Source organism: Corella eumyota, chromosome 5, assembly GCF_963082875.1.
Source record: "Corella eumyota chromosome 5, kaCorEumy4.1, whole genome shotgun sequence".
Taxonomy (NCBI): Eukaryota; Metazoa; Chordata; class Ascidiacea; order Phlebobranchia; family Corellidae; genus Corella; species Corella eumyota.
The window spans coordinates 14538481-14557850 of record NC_137494.1 but is presented as its reverse complement, the minus strand read 5'-3'; the positions used below and the strand labels follow the sequence as shown (position 1 = coordinate 14557850).

The 19370-nt window shown below is 28.6% G+C and overlaps 5 protein-coding genes across 5 annotated transcripts; 1 reads left to right on the top strand and 4 right to left on the bottom strand.

The window, feature by feature from the left end:
• Positions 1-73: 73 nt before the first annotated feature.
• LOC145752784 (basigin-like) lies at positions 74-3054 on the bottom strand. The gene is made up of 5 exons (XM_082569120.1): positions 2714-3054; positions 2296-2480; positions 1434-1524; positions 1224-1340; positions 74-876 (listed from the first exon to the last, which is right to left on the bottom strand). Exons 1-5 carry the CDS (start codon positions 3038-3040, stop codon positions 763-765), a joined length of 834 nt encoding a protein of 277 aa, XP_082425246.1. The 5' UTR covers positions 3041-3054; the 3' UTR covers positions 74-762.
• An 866-nt stretch (positions 3055-3920) lies between these two features.
• LOC145752898 (SAGA-associated factor 11 homolog) lies at positions 3921-6051 on the top strand. The gene is made up of 4 exons (XM_082569261.1): positions 3921-4200; positions 4472-4603; positions 4834-4961; positions 5046-6051. Exons 1-4 carry the CDS (start codon positions 4123-4125, stop codon positions 5533-5535), a joined length of 828 nt encoding a protein of 275 aa, XP_082425387.1. The 5' UTR covers positions 3921-4122; the 3' UTR covers positions 5536-6051.
• Positions 6052-6824: 773 nt separating this feature from the next.
• On the bottom strand, positions 6825-8571 carry LOC145751804 (large ribosomal subunit protein uL23-like). Its single transcript, XM_082567908.1, has 4 exons — positions 8519-8571; positions 7784-7943; positions 7095-7194; positions 6825-7004 (listed from the first exon to the last, which is right to left on the bottom strand). The coding sequence occupies exons 1-4, from the start codon at positions 8532-8534 to the stop codon at positions 6843-6845; spliced, it is 438 nt and encodes a 145-aa protein (XP_082424034.1). The 5' UTR covers positions 8535-8571; the 3' UTR covers positions 6825-6842.
• Positions 8572-8907: 336 nt separating this feature from the next.
• On the bottom strand, positions 8908-16399 carry LOC145753567 (uncharacterized). Its single transcript, XM_082569971.1, has 16 exons — positions 16233-16399; positions 15756-15858; positions 15377-15532; positions 15009-15114; positions 14419-14558; positions 13387-14173; positions 13075-13142; positions 12887-12947; positions 12535-12758; positions 11970-12105; positions 11579-11733; positions 11077-11231; positions 10415-10578; positions 9914-10049; positions 9722-9844; positions 8908-9215 (listed from the first exon to the last, which is right to left on the bottom strand). Exons 1-16 carry the CDS (start codon positions 16397-16399, stop codon positions 9017-9019), a joined length of 2880 nt encoding a protein of 959 aa, XP_082426097.1. The 3' UTR covers positions 8908-9016.
• A 232-nt stretch (positions 16400-16631) lies between these two features.
• Positions 16632-19315, bottom strand: LOC145753062 (uncharacterized). Its single transcript, XM_082569452.1, has 5 exons — positions 18497-19315; positions 18285-18384; positions 17718-17882; positions 17346-17558; positions 16632-17036 (listed from the first exon to the last, which is right to left on the bottom strand). Exons 1-5 carry the CDS (start codon positions 19287-19289, stop codon positions 16781-16783), a joined length of 1527 nt encoding a protein of 508 aa, XP_082425578.1. The 5' UTR covers positions 19290-19315; the 3' UTR covers positions 16632-16780.
• Between the last annotated feature and the right edge of the window lie 55 nt (positions 19316-19370).

The following is a 19370-nucleotide window of genomic DNA, read 5'->3' as shown; positions in this document are numbered from 1 at the left end:
ATTTACTTTATTATTTCATTGGTTAACCTATTACATTAAAAGTAATATATTACTGAAACACGATAATAACTTGAAAAACAGTTTAATAAACAGTAATCTAGCTTGAATTGAAATACATACAAGTTGATTTTTACAAAACAAAATAGACAAATATTTACACAAAACTATGACACAAATTTATTGTAGTTTGTGTTTAAAAATGTACCAATAAATTTAACCATTTAAAGTAATATTTAACTAGAAAAATACAATACAATTAGAATTAATATTTGTATTAACCTTTTTTACTTTTTAAACATGTATTATTAAATAAAACAAAAAAATGGTATCATTTAACAACATATAATATTAAGCATTCAAGATTTGATTTTATCAAAAAGAAGTTAAAAAAAAGTAACTAAAACAAAATTCCATTAAAATTACTAAATGCATATGATATAATAATACTTTAATTAAGAAAAATTAAAATATGATGTTAACAAAACACAGTAAACACACAAAAAATAAAAAAAACACCCAAAATGTCAATTTTAGTTTAAATTTTATACAAATATTGCTGTTTTAATTAAGTTTTATTACTGTTGACAATATATAAGATATATTGACCTAAACTTCTGTCAAAAGCCAAGCCCCAAAAAACAATAACCAAAAAAATTACATAAAAATACTCTTCATCAATGCTTAAAATAGTAAAATAATTTTTATTTTTTACAAAACTCTACCAGAAGAAGTCCATATTGTTATTACACGTAAAAAGTAAATTTAAATTTTATAGTTGTTGTTAGGAGCTCTGTTTCTTAATTCAGTTTCTTCGTCGCTATCCTGAAGTGGTTTTTCAGCTTCGTCTTTGTTATCCATTTCAATAGGAACTGACGACTAAAAATAAAAATTAAAGTTTTTTTAAACTTAAAAACATGTATTAAAATATATATACAGTAATTTTTAAACATTATTTTCTATATAGGCTTTATAGGTCAACAGCTGTTGTTACTTAAGACAAAAATGCTGTTGTAAGTAATTGACCAAAATTTAAGCACTTAAAACTTAAAACTAAAAAGCAAATGTTAGTTTAACTGAAACAAATTAATTATTAGTAATTCTACAAGAAAAATGTCTGCACAAAGTGCTTATAAAGCTAAAAAAGCATTTTTTATTACTATGGGTATCTTAAAATTTATAAATACTCGCAAAAATTCTGAGAAAAATTTGTTGTATATATTTACCTTCTTTTTGCTTTGCTTTTCATACACGAAAATAATGGTAATAAGGATAACAACTTCAGCAACTATTCCCAAGAATGGCCATAAAGCGGCAAGTCTGTCTTTTACTCGAATTAACACCTTTAACATGAAGAAAAAAGTGAATATAACAAAACAAAACATTGGGTTTATGACTAGGGCTTTTTACAGTGACAACATAATAGCACAACTTACTTCTGTAGTTGAATTTCCGGCAACATTTTTAACCTCACATGTATAGTAAGCTTGCATATCATATGTCATATTGTAGAACTGGATTGTACTTCTAAAACATAAATAAAAATATGATTACAAGTAATAAAAATATAAATTAAGATTTATATTTCGTCATTTTTAATGTCTTTGATAATTAACAAATAAATAACGTCTGATGTTTGTGTTTACAAATAGTGCATCAGATTTTTGTTTATGTTATGACATGTTAACTAATGACTCTTTATCACAAATATTAGAATCAATATTTATTACAATTTAACAAAGAAAAAACAATATTGATATAAATACAAAATAAAAACTAAGTTATTTAGTTTATATTTAAAGCTAATTAAAGAAATTAAATAAGTTAAATTACATTCTCTTATTGATAAAAGTGAAGTTTGTTTAAATAGAACCAGATGTTTAACTTAGTTTAATTAATCATTGATTAAAATTGTTGTCACAACTTAAACACAACTGTTACTCATTAATTTTAATTTAACATATATAATTTGAATATTACATAACTTAGTATATATATATACATAATATATAAAATGTTTAAATATATAAAAATATATCTTCTTGTTTTAATTTTTGTTAGTTATTCGGCACAATTTTTTTTTAATTAACAATCTTAATCAGTATTTTAATTATGTATGGGCTAACCATTTCGAAAATAAATTAAAAATTAAACTACGAACTATTATTTTAGTTGAAACAAAATATCAAACTTGGCCATGGTCATCATTAAAAAATATAGATAGAAATTAAAACAGTAAAAAAATTTATTGCAAAAACAATAAAAATAATTTTTTTTTCTGATTTAATTTTTAGTTACCTGTCAGATGAAGTCGAGATGTTGATATTATTATTTGATTCGGAGTTTAAAATCACTGAGACTTCTCCCTCACTTTCCCCCCTTCTACTCCACTCAAACTTAACTGAGGGGTAGGATCCCTCACTCAAGCAAGTCAACTTTCGATTTGAGTCGCCATCGTTAAAAGTAACTGATTCTCTAGTATTCTATAATGTAAAAACAGTTTAATATTTCATTAATTTTAGGTATAAAGAAACTGTATTTTTATATTAATTTATGCGTTAATTTGTTTTTGGGCTTGGCATTGGGAATCGCAGTGGGAATCGAACCCAGGACCCTAAACAATATGCTTTTATCAAAATTAAAAACATCTAAATTATATACACTTTAATTTGCCTTGGATGTTTTAAAAAATTATTTAGAACAAAATTTATTTTACCTGAATGACAGGTTTAGAAAGGTACGCAGCAGTTACAGTTGAGACGGTGTTGTTGTTCAACATACATTCATATTTCCCTGCTGCTTCTTTGTTTGTTAAATTGAAAGAGGCTGTCGTAAAATCCAAAACTGCAACTACATCCTTGGGATTCGTATATTTCCATGTTATATTATCTGTTGCGTTATTTTCTTGTATATCACAGTTAATAGTTTGTGGATTGGTAGGGGTTGTTTTAGTTGTTAATATAACTAAACTGTTGTTGCATTTAACTTGAATTACAAACAGAATTGCAAACACACAACATACACCTTGTATTTTAAAAGACATTTTTACGAAACAAATAAGCTAAAAATAAATAATTGTGTAATAAAATGACAATATAAGTAGGGTAGGTCCAATAAAATCAATACTACAACATGATATATCTGTCAGCACCATAATAAATCAATATATCAATTGTTGAACTGTCGGTTTTTTACTACTGACCAAATACAGATATAAATTGTTCAATTTGCCCCAATAAAAACTTAAATTTCTATGCAATTTCAATATAAAGTTAGGTTCCCTAAATTTGTCTTATAATTATAAAAAACGTAATACATATATTTTTTTATTAATTTTAACCATATTTTAAAGATTATTTTATAGTTTGAGGTTGTAGATTATTACACCATATTTTTCACGCAACAAATAAACATTTTCTTATTATGTTAAAGTCGTTTTAAATTTTATTTTCGATTTTTCATTTTCAACGTATCTAAATAATTATTAACACTGTTTTTTCGTAATTTCTTTACATACCGCCTAAACTAGAATATATCCATTGCATATAAGTAGGTATTATCGATTTAATTAATTTTGTAATAAGTAAACACTGCTTCTTTAAGCACAAAAACTGCATAATTAACAAAAAAAGGCGCAGCATAATAATTGCTTACAGAGAAAATTTCGCTTTGTTGATTTTGCAATCTCGACTTTTCGCTACAGCGAATCGATTACCAAACAAGAAAGGAGCTACGTGTCCCAATGAACCAGAACGAATGACCCCGTGGTCATTTGTTTAAATAACCTGGGGTAAAAAATAATTTTTTTCAAGTTTTTTAGTAGTTTTAATTAAAATACTACACTAACGTTGCTTTAAATGGGTAGATAGGCTTAGTTGTAATATCGTTTTTTAATTTGGGCCCGTTTTTTTCGCAGAAAAATTTATAAGTTTAATTTTAAACAACAATCACAAAAACAACAACAAATTTATTTTTATTTTACTACAACAAGAAAACCACCCTAACTTTATGATTCACGATTTTTTTGTGCCTTAAACCGCTGATATCGTTGTCTATGGACTAATTTATATTTAGCAAAGCTCTCTAAATCTGCAAGTGGTTTGAATCCACATTATTTTCCAAGTTATGGCAGATTTACAAATGTATGCTGACCATTTTCTTAATGAAATGCTGGACGAAGCCATTCTTGGTGTTGCCTATGAGGTAAAATTAAAATATAAAATTTAACTGATTTTTAAAAAAAAGATAACATTTTTTAAATATTTTCATCCAATTTCAACTATTCATGTGTATAAATATTAGGTCCTAGGTTCAAATCCCACTGCTGACATATGCTGTAAAAACTACAAATAAAAAAATATATATATGTACTTTTTCTGGACTTTTATGGCAATTTGAAAAGGTCATTGCCATCTTAAACCTAAGCCAGCAAAAGGAGTTTATAGAATATTAATTTTCCAGTTATTATTTTTAGGCACATCGCTCACAAACAAAGGGAACGTTATTCCTCGATGAGGACAACACTGATGATGAAAAATACAAAATTGTGGTCGAAAATGGATTGGATATTTTTGGTCAACCAATCTGCGGAACATCAAAGAAAAACGTAGACAAAGTTATATTTTTAAAAAAAAATTTTATCAAGTTAAAAAATTTGGATCACTTGTACTTTACAGTTTCAGAAAAACTCTCGTAAATTACTGACCTGCCTGATTTTTTCTCTTGTATTTTACGGTTCTAGATAATTTTTTTCGTCATTTACAGTCCTTATATTTTTAGAAAATATAAATGACAAGTGATCCAATAATTTTTATTACCAAAATTTTTTCCTTGTAGGTTGAATGTCTTTGTCCGAATTGCCATCGAAATATGGCTGCAAGTAGATTTGCTCCTCACCTTGAGAAATGCATGGGGATGGGAAGAAATTCAAGCAGAATTGCATCCCAGAGAATTGCTAACAGCGGGTAAAAAAATTTAAAAAAAATTAAATTTTTAATAATTTATTTCCGAAAATTTTTGCAACCAATTTATATTCATTTTTGCTCCAGGAAATTTGCATCTGCAATTAACGAGAGCATAGGGGCTGGAGGAGATGAAGATCTGGATGATATTAACGATGCAGACTGGATGGTGGCATGTGAGACTACCTCCACATCAAAGAAGGGGAAAAAGAGAAAAAATGAACGAAATAACGGCTCCCCTCGAACGTCAAGAGGTCTTCTTTTAAAATCACGAAATTCTCCAAAACCAGAGTTAGTTAACGTCGACCAAAATGATAACTTTTCAAACTCGTCTATGCGACATAATCTAGATCTTGATAATTTACGAATTGAGAATATCAACCAGACTATGTCATCTTGGGAAGAACATATTAACGCCACGCTAACAGGACAAGAAACAACATCTAGTAATAAATATAACATGCCTGGTGTGGCTCCTGGTTCTGGAATTTCAAAGCGCTCAAAATCGAAATCTACAAAACAATCACAATCGAAAAAGAATAAAAAACGGCAAGTTCAATCTTCTGGTATTTCGTAAACAACAACAAATCTTTAGTTAAATTTTCCATTTAATATTCCCCCGAAATATCCTATGCAACTTAGTTCTATAGTGAAACATACACACCACATCAAAGTTAGTTTAATCAACAGCAGTTAGATTTTTGCGTTAAAGTTCTTATGTTTTTGAATGAAATATTTTTGTTTAATATTGTTACCTTAATGTGTGTTGTTGTTTTTTTATTATTTTGAAGGAGTGTAGTTTTTTTGTGTTACTTTTGTGTTTGACACTGTAGATTGCTGATTGCTGCTTTACGTGCGTTTATAAACTTTAATTTTTCTTGGATTTAGCAAATTCTAATTTATCAATCAAATTAAAACTCTTGCCCATTTAAACATTAAATTAAATTTTATTATTTCTATATTTTAAACTAAATCCTAATTGGAATTTAAAATAAATGTTTGGACCAATTTTGTTTTGCTTTTTGTATATTCTGATACTGCCCATAGATTAAAAATATTTAAAGTTTTGTAGATTACAGTCATTGTTAAATTGTTTGTGCTTATTTATTTTTTCCCTTTTTTTTATTAAAATTTTTGCTTTAAATTTGGTGTGCTTGTAATAAAACTAAAAAGTTAAATCTATAGGTGAAAAAAGAGTTAGGGCTACAATATAGTCTACTCTTTACATTTATTAATTAAACTGATTTGGTATGGGAAGACTTTTCTAAAACAATAGTTAAACTACCTTTTTTCACATAAAAATATAAAGGTATGCCAGGGATTTTAAGGTTAACCTTAGCTATCCTTTCTGCACTATTATATTAATTTATTAAAATATCTACTCCTAAGAAGTGTTTATAAAGAGGTATACTTGTTAAAATGGAAATGTTAATATATGGATCATTAGTAGACTGGCAGCGTGGTGTAGTGGCAAGAACACTTGCTACACCACACATGAGGTGGTGAGTTAAATCCCCACTGCTTTCATGCTGTAGCACCCTTAAGTAACGCACTAAAAATATTATAAACGCCTGCTAAGCCAGCACTTAATCAGCAGCATAATTACCAGGCAATTATAATTTATAATATCTCAAACTGCTAAAAGCAACTCAAGAGTGGGTTAGAGTAACTGATGTTACCCTATGTTTAGGTCGCGTATTCGCCCTTACCACATCGACGATAAAGATATATACAAAAAAATATGCCTTTTAAACGTTTCTTAAAATATACCTTCTTAACACATACCTTTTATACCTTTCTTAACATATATCGTTTAAAAATATAACTTCTTAACATATACTGAAATTAAAACAACAGAACAACATGTGGCTAGGGACATTTTATTTAAATGATTCCAATTTTGTTGGCAACATCCAACGCATCGTAATCGGGAGCAAGTTTAACGTACGCCTTCTTTTTGCCATCGGGTCGGATCAAAGTGTTCACCTTTGCTACATCAATGTCGTACAACTTCTTCACTGCTTGTTTTATTTGAGGTTTATTAGCCTGAAACATTAAAAATTTAACTTGGTAAGAATACTAATCAACTTATATGTCTAACTGAAAAGTGTTTTTAAATAAAAAAAAGGTTTTTACTTTAATATCCACAATAAAAACAAGAGTGTTGTTGTCTTCAATTTTTTTCATGGCACTCTCAGTGGTTAAAGGATGTTTTACGATCGCAAATTGATCCATTCTGTCAATTAACAACATAAACTAAGTTAGTTGTACAAGCATTTAAAAACAGATTCTAATAAGAAAGAATAAAAACAATACAAAATAAGGGCCGTAACAAAAACCGGCAGCATGGGTAGTGGTAAGAACACTTGCTACACCACACAAGAGGTCGTGGGTTCAATCCTCACTGATCTTATGCTGTAGCGCCCTTAAGTAAGGCGCTATAAACGGTATGAACTTCTGCTGAGCCAGCACCTAATCAGCAGCATAATTATTGGGCAATTATAATTTATAATATCCCAAACTGTCACGGCAACTTGACGCTGGGTCAGGGTAACTGATGTTACTTTATGTTTAGGTCGCGCATTGGACTTTTCCACATCGAGGATAAAAATATATATATACAAAAAATGGCAAATGTTAAATCTTGCCATTTAAACTATATCATAGCTTTTAAATAAGAGCATTAAATAAATTTATACAAATTTTACCCCAACTCTCTCAATAAAATACTTCATTATAGAGCCAAAAATGCACATATAGCTTTTGAAAACCGTACAATAAAACAAATTATAACTTATAATATGTAATTAAATATAAGAAATTACTTGTTTTGCTTTGCAACGCTTTTCCTTGGATATTTAGGAGCGCGTGGAAGTTTTAAAGTTTTCGGTCGTCTGAAGTGGACGCTCTTTCGCATCTTCTTCTTGCGGTGGGAGTGGAGTCCCTTTAAGACGGCCTTTTTGGCCTTTAAGGCCTTCTCCTTTGCTAAAAAAAAAGCAAAAAATTACCAAAAGGAATATAATTTTGAAAAATTTAAAGAAACACTGAAATCCGAAAATAATGAAAGTTCAAATTTTTCTTCTAAAACAAAAATAAATTAAAAAAGAATAAATGTTATTCTAAAACTTAAATTTAATGAACACAATTTACCTGTTTTTGATTTAACCATATTGAATTGAACAACAATTTATCGTTAAATTTAAACACGTACTTAATAATTCTATTCATTCAATTAACAACTTTAGAAAAAATTATTTAAATAAATTAAAAATAGTTTATGTTAATTAAAAAATAAAATATTTATTCAATTTATAAATTAAACTTACATTACAAAAAACAATAACGTGAAGATTTAATTTATTCTATTTACGTAAAAAATTTTAAAAATTAAATGTGTTTATTTTAAATGTATTTACAAACTAATTAAACAACATTTAACGAAAATAATTTCGCCCAAATAAAAACTACAAGATTACTTTAACATTTTATCGTAAATTCCTAAGCTAAACTGGTTTTAAACAGCCTAAAATTGCAAATAAAATAAGAAAATAAAATCTTACCTCCTTTTGTAGCCATGTTTTTTGTCGAAAAGAAAGTTGCGTGGAATTTATGAGTTACCTCAAGCGGCTGAGATAAATTCAGTTTATCCTCTTTATCAAAATTTAAATATTTAATTTTTTTATATGAACGTATAAGTTATCTTATATAGTAGATTACTTGCTGAATAATTTTGATATTGCTCAATTTTTAAATTTTTAGCATAATACATAATGTAGTGGTTATGAAACTTGTCTTTAATACAGGACACTGGGTTCGATTCCCACTGCTTCCCAAGTTATAACGTTAATTAGTCAAACTTTCTAAACGGTTTTAACTTCTGTCTAGCTAACAACAAACCTGCAAGTCGATTAATAAGATCATTTAGTAGTTATTTTTTGAAAGATAAAAAAGTTAAACAAATAAAACACCAAAAGAACTTGATATATATTCTTTTTAACAATTATAAAGAAATTAAAACAAATATACAATTGCACAGAACATTCATAAAAAAATACAAATTAATTTTCTTGGTTTTGCAGTTTAAGCGACAAAGTTTTTATCACATTTTCACGAGCTGTTATTTCTTCAGTTCTTTTATCTCTTTGTTGTATAACTTCATTCAATCTAATCCTGAGTTGGACTTCGATTTCATTTTTGTGATTGTCTTGGTCTTGCAGTTTCTCTTTTAAGTTTTGAACTTTCTGTAGAAGTGAGTTTCTAAAACACAAATTCAGAAATGGGTTTGGTGACCATGCCATTATGTACTATAAAATCTTTGTATAAACATTAATACTTTTGGCATGTTTTAAATCATTAAATTGATTTTGTCATCTTTTCCCGTCGCATTGTTGTAATATTAATTTAATATCGTATTTATTATTTACTTTTATCAATGCGCGAAAAACCAAAATAAAAAAAAAATAAATAAAAAAAAAATATTTTGAAACTTGTCAAAACTTGTTAAACCGGCAGCGTGGTGTAGTAGTTAAAAAATTTGGTATTACAACATAAGGTCATACGTTTGATCCCCACTGCTTTGATACTGTACCACCTTTAAAGAAGGCTCTATGAACAGTAAACACTCCTGCTGAGCCAAAATCTAATTAGCTGATTAAATATCAAGCAATTATATTCCATTATATTCCAAACTACCAAACTTAAGACTGGGTCATGTTAAAACCAGTTTCAAAAAAACCATGTTTTCATATAGAATCAAAATTTACTTGTCAGCGTTTAGTTGTGTTATTTTTTCTTTAAAATTGGATGCAACATTTTGGGACGATCCCAGAACCTCGTTCATTAAATTTGTACATTCACCAATAAGTGTAAAAAGGTTGGCTTCAGGTCTAAACAAATATCAAGTTTTAGAAAATTTAAATTTACAAAAAAAAATAAAATAAAATGTTTAGTCCTACCTAATATTCTGGTTACTGGTTTCAACATCTGGTGTTTCTTGCTGGTTCGAACCAGCCCTTAAAGCTGAAACAACTATCGATTTGCTTGGTGTTTCTAAGTAACCATTCTGATTGGTTTGGTCTTCTGGTACACCATCTAAAAAGAAAAAAATATTATTAAAATAAAAAATATTATTAAAATAAAAAACAGTCACCACACCAAGGCCAAACATTAGAATACTTGGCTTTACTGCGAGATCCTGGGTTTGATTCCCACTGCTCTCATGCGCCCTTTAGTAAGGAGCTATAAAGGGTATGAACTCCTGCTGAGCCAACACTTAATCAGCAACATAATTATCCGGCAATTACAATCTATAATATCCCAAACTGCCACAGGCATCTCGAGACTGAGTCTGGGCAACAAATGCTACTCTATGTTTAGACAATAAAGTCGTCTTTTCCACATCAAGGATAAATAAATACAACAAGAATATAATAATCCAAGAAAAATTAAGTTTTTACCTGTATCAAGTGATTTAAGTTGCTGACTAAAACTTGAAAGAGCAAAATGCAAATCTTTCAATTTCTGTTCACTGTTTACCACTTCTTGTTGTTGTTCCAATATTGAGAGTCTTGCGTTGGCTTTCGTGATGTTTAACTCATGTTGAATACTTGCTATTTCTTGCCTGGAAAGAATATAAATTTAAATATACAAATTTAAAAAAACGGCAGAGTGGTGTAGTGGCAAAAACACTTGCTACACCAAATGAGGTCCTGGGTTCAATTCCCACTGCTCTTATGCTGTAGCGCCCTTAAGTAAGGCGCTATAAACGGTATGAACTCCTGCTGAGCCAGCACTTAATCAGCAGCATAATTATCGGGAAATTATAATCTATAATATCCCAAACTTACACAGGCAACTCAAGACTTGGTCGGAGTAACAGTTGTTACTCTATGTTTAGGTTGCACATTCTACCTTTCCAAATCGAGGATAAAGATAAATACAAAGAACTTTTAGTATATTTTAACCTAAAAAAATTGAACTTAGTAATAGGTAATTTTGTTAAAATGAACTGCATTAAAAACATCACAGTTTGAAAGCAGTGGGAATCAAACCTAAGACCTTTTTAGTAATGGTTACCCACTACATTTATTTATGTATAATGTTAGTAAAAAATAACAACCTTTGTTCCTCTATTAAACTTTTTTGATCTGAATTTTCCAGTGAAATTTTCTTAATTTCTTCGTTAAGTTGAACCTTTTTCGTTAACATTTCCTGATATAAAATGTCCCAGTTTTTTAATGACTTTTTGTTTTCTTCAATATGGTCTTTTTGTTCCTAAAAATTGTAAAATGTTAATAACAGCCTAAACATAGAATAACATTTGTTACCCCGACCCAATCTCAAGTTGACTTTGTCTTTTTTGAAGTATTATTGATTATAAAATAATTATTTGATAATTAAACTGCCAACTGATTTTTAAGCTTAATAAAAGTTAACACTGTTTACAAAACCTTACGTAAGGGCACTATAGCAAGATAGTAGTGGGGATTGAACCCAAGACCTTATATAGTAAAGCCAAGTGTTTTAACCACTACACCAAACTGCTAGGTTAAATGACATATTACCATGTAGAAACTATTTTTTTATAAGTTTTTACTAAAAGTTTGTTATAGCAATTTAACCTGAACAAATATTTTTGATTCTTCAGAAGTAAATTTTTCGTTTTCCAAACTTGCTTCCAAACCTTCAACTACTCGTAATTGTTCGTTGTAATTTTCGCGAATTTTGTTCCGATCTTCTCGAATTAGTTCACATTTTTCCTCCATTTTTAAAAGCTCTATAAAAATATTTATTTTAAAAATCATTTTTTTTTAAAAAAGTAACAAAAATTTATTTTATCATTGAGAAAGAATGTGATATTGTGACATTTTTAAGTTATCTGTAAACACTGGGCTCAAGGGCAAATAATGCGGCATTGGGGTGGCTTGAACCCGAAACCTTTTGGCTTGTAGTTCAATGCCATGACAGGTATACCACACTACCTGAAAAAAAAATAAAAATTTAACTATTTACCATTTTTAAATTTTTCGTTAGTAGTAGATAATGTTTCAATTTTTTCTGTCATTTCATCAAATTCAGCAACTTTGTTTTTTAAACAATTTTTCTCCTGTAAATCTTTATCATGAATTTGCTTCATTTTAACCAATTCCTTAAACAATAAAAAAATAAAAAAACTTAATTATTTTTTTTGTATATAAATTTATCCTCAATGTGGGAAGGGCGAATGGCGACCTAAACATAGAGTAACATCAGTTACTCCGACCCAGTCTCGAGTTGCGTGTGGCTGTTTGGGATATTATAAATTATAATTGCCCGATAATTATGCTGCTGATTAAGTGTTGGCTCATCAAGAGTTTATACCATTTATAGCGCTTTACTCAAGGGCGCTACAGCATGAGAGCAGTGGGAATTGAACCCACGACCTCATGGTGGTGTAGCAAGTGTTCTTACCACTACACCATGTTGCCGTTTTTTTAAATAACCAACAGACAATTCCACCAAAAGTTAACAATTACCAAACTTAGCAATATTATATTTAAAAGCGATAAGAATATTACTAGTTTAAAAAATAAAATACCTCATTTTCAAGTTTGCTTTTTAATTCCAAATCTTTTGCCCATTTTAATAATCTACTGTGGCATAATTCGGCATCCTTTGCTCTAGTATTAAGCAAGTTAAAACCTTCTTTTAAGTTTGATTGGGTTGACTTTATTTTAGTTTTCAACTCTCGAAATGACGATAATTCAACCTCATTTATTTTGACTTGGTTGAGGAGTTGATGATAGCGTTTTCTGTAAAAATCTAACCACAAAAAATTTGATATTATGTCTGGTTTGGTAGCCTTATATTTAAGAAGATAAAAATTATTAATTGATTTAAAAACATATTTAATTTTTTTTTTTAATAAATGTTATTAACTTTTTATATACCTGACGGAATTTCTTCGTCATTTTTAACAAAATTTTCTTCACAAATTTGTCGTTCTTTATTCTAGTTAAACATGCAATTTATATATTTATATATATATATTAAAAGAAAACTTTAATAAGCATTAACAATCCGATTAAAAAAATATTTATAAAAAATTTAAATCGATTTAAAAAATAAAATATTTTACCTGGTTTTCTAATTCAAGAATTCTTTGTTTAAATTCAAAAATTTCTTTTTGGTGATCCTCCTTATCTTCTAAAATAATAAAGAAGTAAAAAAATTTTCAGTATTTATTAATTTTCGATTTAAGAAGGTCGACTTCACGGCCATAGAGTAACATTAGTAAACATAGAGTAACACTAGTTACCCCAACTAAGTCTTAAGTTGCCTGTGTCAGTTTAGAGTTTTTTTAATAATTAAACTGCTGATTAAGTGTTGGCTTAATGGCAGGGCCTTTACATAGGGGCCTTTACAGAATGTTTTGAAAAAACAAATTTACCTTTTTCAAAGTGTTTTTCATGTTGTTTAAGATCATTTTCCATTTTACTAATAGTTTGAGTTCCAATATTCAAGCATTTTGTTTTTATTTCGTCATCTGGTACATTGGTAATTTCTGTTAATTGTTCTTTCAATTCTAAGTCTTTATTTTCACAAAATTGATCACCTTTTTCTGTTATATTTTCTTCGCTTCTAATTTCATGATTAATCTGATCATTAGGTATTTCATAAGATTTATCAGTTTTAATGTCAGTAATTTCCTCATTTTTCGATGTAAAATCTTGTGTTTTTTCATTACTGCAAAAATCTGTTTTTTCTTGACTAATTTTTAATACTTGAATAGAAGAACTCCTTTTTAGTTTGCTATCATTTACTTTTAGAGCATCATCATTTTGGGTTGGTGTTTTTACTCTATTTTCTATATCATCAAAAGAATTGTTTTTATTGGAAGGTAAACTTGAAATTATGTTGTTGTAGTTGGTATGCTCCAATATGTTGTTTTCATTTAATAAAATTACTTTTTCATTTTCACTGGAAATTTTTTCGGTTATTTCCATATCTTGTAAATCTTTTGTTTCTGTATTATTTTTGCTTTCCAAAGTAGGAGTAGTTAGTTTTTCGTTTTTATCGAAATTCAGAGATTTTTTTACATCGGAAGTTGAGTTTAACTGTTTGAGGAATCGCCCGTGTAAGAAGTTACCAGAAGAGGGCGTACTGAAGTGTTTTTTGTGATCTAAAGTGGAAGGAGTTCTTGTTCGTTCTTTGATTGTTCTTATAGGACTGTTAACCTGAGTTCCATACAAAAAAAATTTTGAGTAAAAGTTATTTAAATTAATATTATAAAATTGTAAAAAAAATTAATTTTTTCATGATTTATTTATTTATTTTTAGTATATATTGGTACAAGTTTGCATTTTTAGGATATGTAAAGAAAACAACAAATAGCAATTTTATTTATTTTTTAGGCCTATAAATTGGGCATACATATATATATATATATTACATCTACTAAGCTCTACTATATATATATTACCTTAAAAAACACTGCGTCAAATGATATAGTTGGATTAGCTGATTCGATTTTCATTGCAGCCTTTGCAGCAGCCAATCTTTTCCGGGCTTCAATTTGTTTAATATTGGACCGACTTTTCTTGGGTCTGGGTTGGGGTTGTACTAGAATAATATGAAATTTGTTATTAAATAAAATTATTCTAAACATGAAAAAGTGGCCTTTACAACCTAAATCCTTTTGTTACTTTAACCCTGTCTATTTTTGTTTAATTGATGTTTTTATATTTCTGTTAATCAATATTTAACAACCGGCGACTTGGTGTAGTGGTAGGAACACTGGCTACACCACTCATGAGGTCGTGGGTTCAATCCACACTGCTCTCATGCTGTAGTGTGCCCTTGAGCTATAAACGATATGAATTCCTGCTGAGCCAGCATTTAATCAGCAGCATAATTATCGGGCAATTATTATCTATAATATCCCAAACTGTCACAGGCAACTCGAAACTGGGTCAGAGTAACTGATGTTACTCTATGTTTAAGTCGTGCATTTGACTTTTCCACATTAAGGATGAAGATATATACAAAAAAAATATATATTTATATACTTACATTTTTTGACAATCTTTTTAGTTTTAACAACAGGTTGATCAAGTTTAATCCAATTATTTTCTTTCCTATTTTCCAATTCTTTAAATTTATTTAGCACATCTTCAACCTAAACAATAATAATATTATTAAACTTAAACTGTAAAAAAATTTTAAGAAATTTTTAAGAAAAATTAAGTTTTTTAGGCACATTTGAAATACTGATATAATGAACAAAAAACAAATAAAAATTAAATATTTTACACATATATATAAATTTTTAAAATGTATAACAGCTGGGACGGAGGACAGCTTATTAAATAATTTAAATGTATATATAGGCCTATACAATATATAAATATATATAACTTAAGAATAAACTTAATAAAAACCTGAAAAAATATCATATCCCAAAATCCTTGTAAGTCTTGTACAGTAACTTGTTTTTCACTTGTGTTAAATTCACAATTATCGACCAAACCTTCAAATTGTTTAAATCTTTCTTTTATCACTAATTTTGCTTGACCAATTGTGGTTCTAATATCACCCTGGGTTTAAAAAATTAATATTAAAAACAAGAATTATTTTTAAAAAGCACAAAATTTTTGATAAAACTATTAAGTAAAACTATTAAAAGTCAACGTAAGATGTTGGGTTCAATTCCTGTTGCTGGCATTTTATTTTTTAAATATTTAAATTGAAAACTTCATTTCTATTTTTAAACAACAATAATAAAAATATTCTTAAACAAAAGCTTAGTTAAATTTAAACCTGAACTTCTGTAATTAAGGTTTGGTCATCAATTTCCAGTTTAACTTCTTCCCAAATCGAACAATTCTTTAAAAGTTCGCTAGTATTTTGTGTTATTAAGTTCCTATAAAAGTGATTTTGTAAATTTATTTTACACAAAATTTATTTCTTGTTGACCTTTAGTTTGGTCTGTGGGTCTGTAGTGTATGGAAAGTAGGGAAGCATGCCTGCCTGAGATTTTTTTTGATAAAAAAAATGAACGCCTGGAATTAACGTTTTGCATGTCTGATTTAAAAAAAAAATCGCAGTCACATCGTTTTTTATGCTTGCACGCACAAGATCTCCTTGAAAACTGCCCTACTTTCCAGACTAGCTGTTGGTTTTGATTTAAAATTTCAAATACTAAAAATTACAAACAGACAAACTGACAAAACACCTTTTTAATAAACTTAGCAATTTATATTATATAAAAAACAAAATAAAATATCAACAACTTACCTAAAATAAGAAACATTTCGTTCTTGTTCATTTACATTTTCGTTAATTTCTTCTTTTTTTTCACAAGATTTTGGCGTTTTAATAATTTCTACTTGTTTTAAAGGACTGATATTGCTTTCAATATTGGTATCACACTTTTGCAGGGGTTGGCGGCATATTAAAGCCATTATTTAGTTTATAAACCAACTATTTTAAAATAATCTAAGCTAAGAATTAAAAGTAAGAACTTTGAAGGAACAAAACTTTTAAATGATTTTTTTTGATAAAATTTTTTTTTTATTTCGCGCCAACATACAGTAAACACTTTTTTAGATCTTCTGGTAACAACTTTAAAAAATAAATTAAATAGGTACTTATTATATTAAAATTTCAAAACAACCAAATATTACTTATTTTTTATTACTTATTAAAAAAATTAAATACATTTTTATAAATAAAAACATTATCAAACAATAAACAAATATTAAATTAAATTAAATTATTAATAAACTAAGTTAAAACATATTCCAAGCAAAAGATATTAAATATATTCTGAGACACAAATGTTTTTATTCACTATCTTGTACATTATGTACAATAATTTCTGGTGTAGGGACTCGGTAATGCTGTGGTTCGTCTAAGTTAGGACTATGGGGCCGAGATAATGTAAACGATCCAGTTTGTCCAGACCAAACAGAACATAAAGAAACGTTGTCGACTTCTTCCGGTATTTGGTCTATCATCTCAACTCTTTCCATTGGATGGGATAAGTCCATGGGTGTTATGCTATACCATTGATTCTTTTTCGCTGATAAAAATGTACATCTAAAAACATAAGTGGGTTTTGTGACCGTTAGTAATAACGCAAATTAACTAATAGTTTTTCTTCATCATAAAATGTAGGCGTTTAATAAATACAGATTTTAAATCATTACTACCCACTAAAAAACAATTTCTACAACAGCCATAATTTAACATTATTAAAAATGATTTTTTTTTAACTACGTAAACCGTTTTATTCGTCTTAGAAATGTTGCTGTCCAAAAGAATAATAGTCATCAGAAAGTAGCAGCCTTTCTTTACATTGCTTAAACCATTACTAAATAATGTAAGTTATTTTACTAAGCTACTTACTTTAGTTTAAATGGAAAAACAACATTCTTCCAATCATTAAATGTTAGAATGATGCAAACCACGTTGACAGCAAGATTTAGATCAATCAAGGACAAGTTGATTAACTCTGGTGCTTCAAGAACAAGCTGAAGTATTAGAAAGAGAATGTCGAAAGCAACGCAAGTACAAGCAAGCAGAAAAATCTTCCAAACACGTTTTCGTAGCAAGTTTAACCTGTCAAAATATTCAATAAAACACATGACCTAAATGGTGATACTTGAAGATATTTATACACTTAATTATTTGTTAAATGTTTAAAGATTACTGACTGAACTTTTCATGCAATTTCAATTAAATATTAATAAAAGTAAAATAAAAGTATTTAAACTTTACTTTTTTCGTTCTTGTTTTAGATTTTTTCTAGTTGTTCGAATATTCGAGCTTCTTCGTCTTTCAATAATACTCGACGAACTTCCCTTTCTTCCTTTTTTGTTTGAAGTCAGTCGTTTTAACGACGCGTGTTTTTCATAATGTGGAATCTCACTAACGACACCATTCCTATACAACATAAATACCCATATAAATAACTTTAAAAAATTAATATGGAAAAGGTTTAAGTTATATTTTAACACTTTGTTTAGGTTATATCAACTTGCGAACAAATTCCTACTGAGCCAGCACTTAATAAGCAAATTAACTATCGGAGAATTATAATTATTAATATCCCAAACTGCCATAGGCAACTCAAGACTGGGTCAGGGTAACTGATGGTACTCCTTGTTTAGGTCGTACAGACACAGTCGACCTTTCACATTAAAGATATAGTTATATACAAAAAATTAAGATATCTCTTAACTCTTTCTTTTGTATTAGCTATCTCTTAGCAGTAGCTAAACAAATTTAAGTAACTTATTGTTTTTTACAAAACAAACTTAAATATAGGCCTAATTTTTAAATTACTTGTGGCTGTAGTGAACCACAGGAAAATCAAAAAAACTTTGCTTTCTCGGTGTATTTGATGTGCTTGCAATTTCTTCATCACGACCTGATATAGTAAAAACTGCAAAAAGTAACATTTAAAAACATTAGTAGACCAATTATACCATGTTTTAAACTATAAGGATTTCTATTTGAGCATTATCTTGTTTTGTTAATGTCTATTTTAAAGCTACCTTGATCGTCCTCTATTACATTGTCATTGGCTCCACTTTGTGAAACAGCAGTTGTTATATGGGGCGGGGGACTTGCTGGTGGTGTATATATCTGTAACATTTCAATGGTTTTTTGCTCACTAACTCGTCTACTAGGCGTAAAAATAGGATTGGGTTTATGTTTTTTAATTTTCCTTTCCAATTTTGCGGCATATTCTTTTATAACTGTTATAGGGTAGGCTAGGGATCCAAGTAATAGTAATTTACTGAATAAAACTGTGAATATAAACATCATCAGTACAACATAGGCTTCTAATTGGGTGGCTATATTGCATCCAGATTCAGTAACTCGGTATATCCCTCCAAAAGCATCAGGAATTACAACTAAGAGCGTTAGAATCACTACAGCAAGCGTTGCAATTGCAAAAGTTACGCGACTAACAGTGACAGTACCCTCGCTTATTACATGCTTGAAGTAATACCCGTAAAGAGTGTTCTGTAGAATCCAAAAGAAACTATAAACTGTTATGCTAGTAGCGATATGTAGCACGGTACTGGTTGCTAGAAGAACCGAACAGCAAATTTGTGACTGCCATCCATAGAACGAAACCACTTGATCCACTGTTAATTTGAGTAACAGTAGAATCACACAAGCTAGGCATACCTTGAGGCGGGTTCTTAAAACTTGAACTTTGTCATTTTTTAAAGATTTCAGGTATTTACAAACCGAAAATATTAAATAAACATCGAATACAGTAACGAAAATGTCTAAAATCTCTGAAATCACCCAAAATCTTTCCTCAAAAATTTTCATTTTTTTAATTTCTAACAACGCAACACAACGTCTTGAAACAGTTAAAAAAGCTAAGTGTCTAATTCTTTATTTAAAAATGTA

What these genes read in the sequence shown, in the direction of transcription:
- LOC145752784 (XM_082569120.1), bottom strand. Translation starts at nt 3,040, where the DNA reads ATGTCTTTTAAAATACAAGGTGTATGTTGTGTGTTTGCAATTCTGTTT. An exon ending in TTTCTAAACCTGTCATTCAG is followed by an intron (nt 2,481 to 2,713) that starts GTAAAATAAATT and finishes TTTACATTATAG; the next exon opens with AATACTAGAGAATCAGTTAC. An exon ending in AAAAGCAAAGCAAAAAGAAG is followed by an intron (nt 877 to 1,223) that starts GTAAATATATAC and finishes TTTTATTTTTAG; the next exon opens with TCGTCAGTTCCTATTGAAAT.
- LOC145752898 (XM_082569261.1), top strand. Translation starts at nt 4,123, where the DNA reads ATGGCAGATTTACAAATGTATGCTGACCATTTTCTTAATGAAATGCTG. An exon ending in GCGGAACATCAAAGAAAAAC is followed by an intron (nt 4,604 to 4,833) that starts GTAGACAAAGTT and finishes TTTTCCTTGTAG; the next exon opens with GTTGAATGTCTTTGTCCGAA. An exon ending in CAGAGAATTGCTAACAGCGG is followed by an intron (nt 4,962 to 5,045) that starts GTAAAAAAATTT and finishes TTTTTGCTCCAG; the next exon opens with GAAATTTGCATCTGCAATTA.
- LOC145751804 (XM_082567908.1), bottom strand. An exon ending in AGCGTTGCAAAGCAAAACAA is followed by an intron (nt 7,195 to 7,783) that starts GTAATTTCTTAT and finishes GTTAATTGACAG; the next exon opens with AATGGATCAATTTGCGATCG. An exon ending in TTTTTATTGTGGATATTAAA is followed by an intron (nt 7,005 to 7,094) that starts GTAAAAACCTTT and finishes TTAATGTTTCAG; the next exon opens with GCTAATAAACCTCAAATAAA.
- LOC145753567 (XM_082569971.1), bottom strand. Translation starts at nt 16,399, where the DNA reads ATGGCTTTAATATGCCGCCAACCCCTGCAAAAGTGTGATACCAATATT. An exon ending in AGTTTAATAGAGGAACAAAG is followed by an intron (nt 10,579 to 11,076) that starts GTTGTTATTTTT and finishes TATTCTTTCCAG; the next exon opens with GCAAGAAATAGCAAGTATTC. An exon ending in ACACAACTAAACGCTGACAA is followed by an intron (nt 9,216 to 9,721) that starts GTAAATTTTGAT and finishes TTTGTGTTTTAG; the next exon opens with AAACTCACTTCTACAGAAAG.
- LOC145753062 (XM_082569452.1), bottom strand. Translation starts at nt 19,289, where the DNA reads ATGAAAATTTTTGAGGAAAGATTTTGGGTGATTTCAGAGATTTTAGAC. An exon ending in CTAAAACAAGAACGAAAAAA is followed by an intron (nt 17,559 to 17,717) that starts GTAAAGTTTAAA and finishes ATATTTTGACAG; the next exon opens with GTTAAACTTGCTACGAAAAC. An exon ending in GTTTTTCCATTTAAACTAAA is followed by an intron (nt 17,037 to 17,345) that starts GTAAGTAGCTTA and finishes TTATGTTTTTAG; the next exon opens with ATGTACATTTTTATCAGCGA.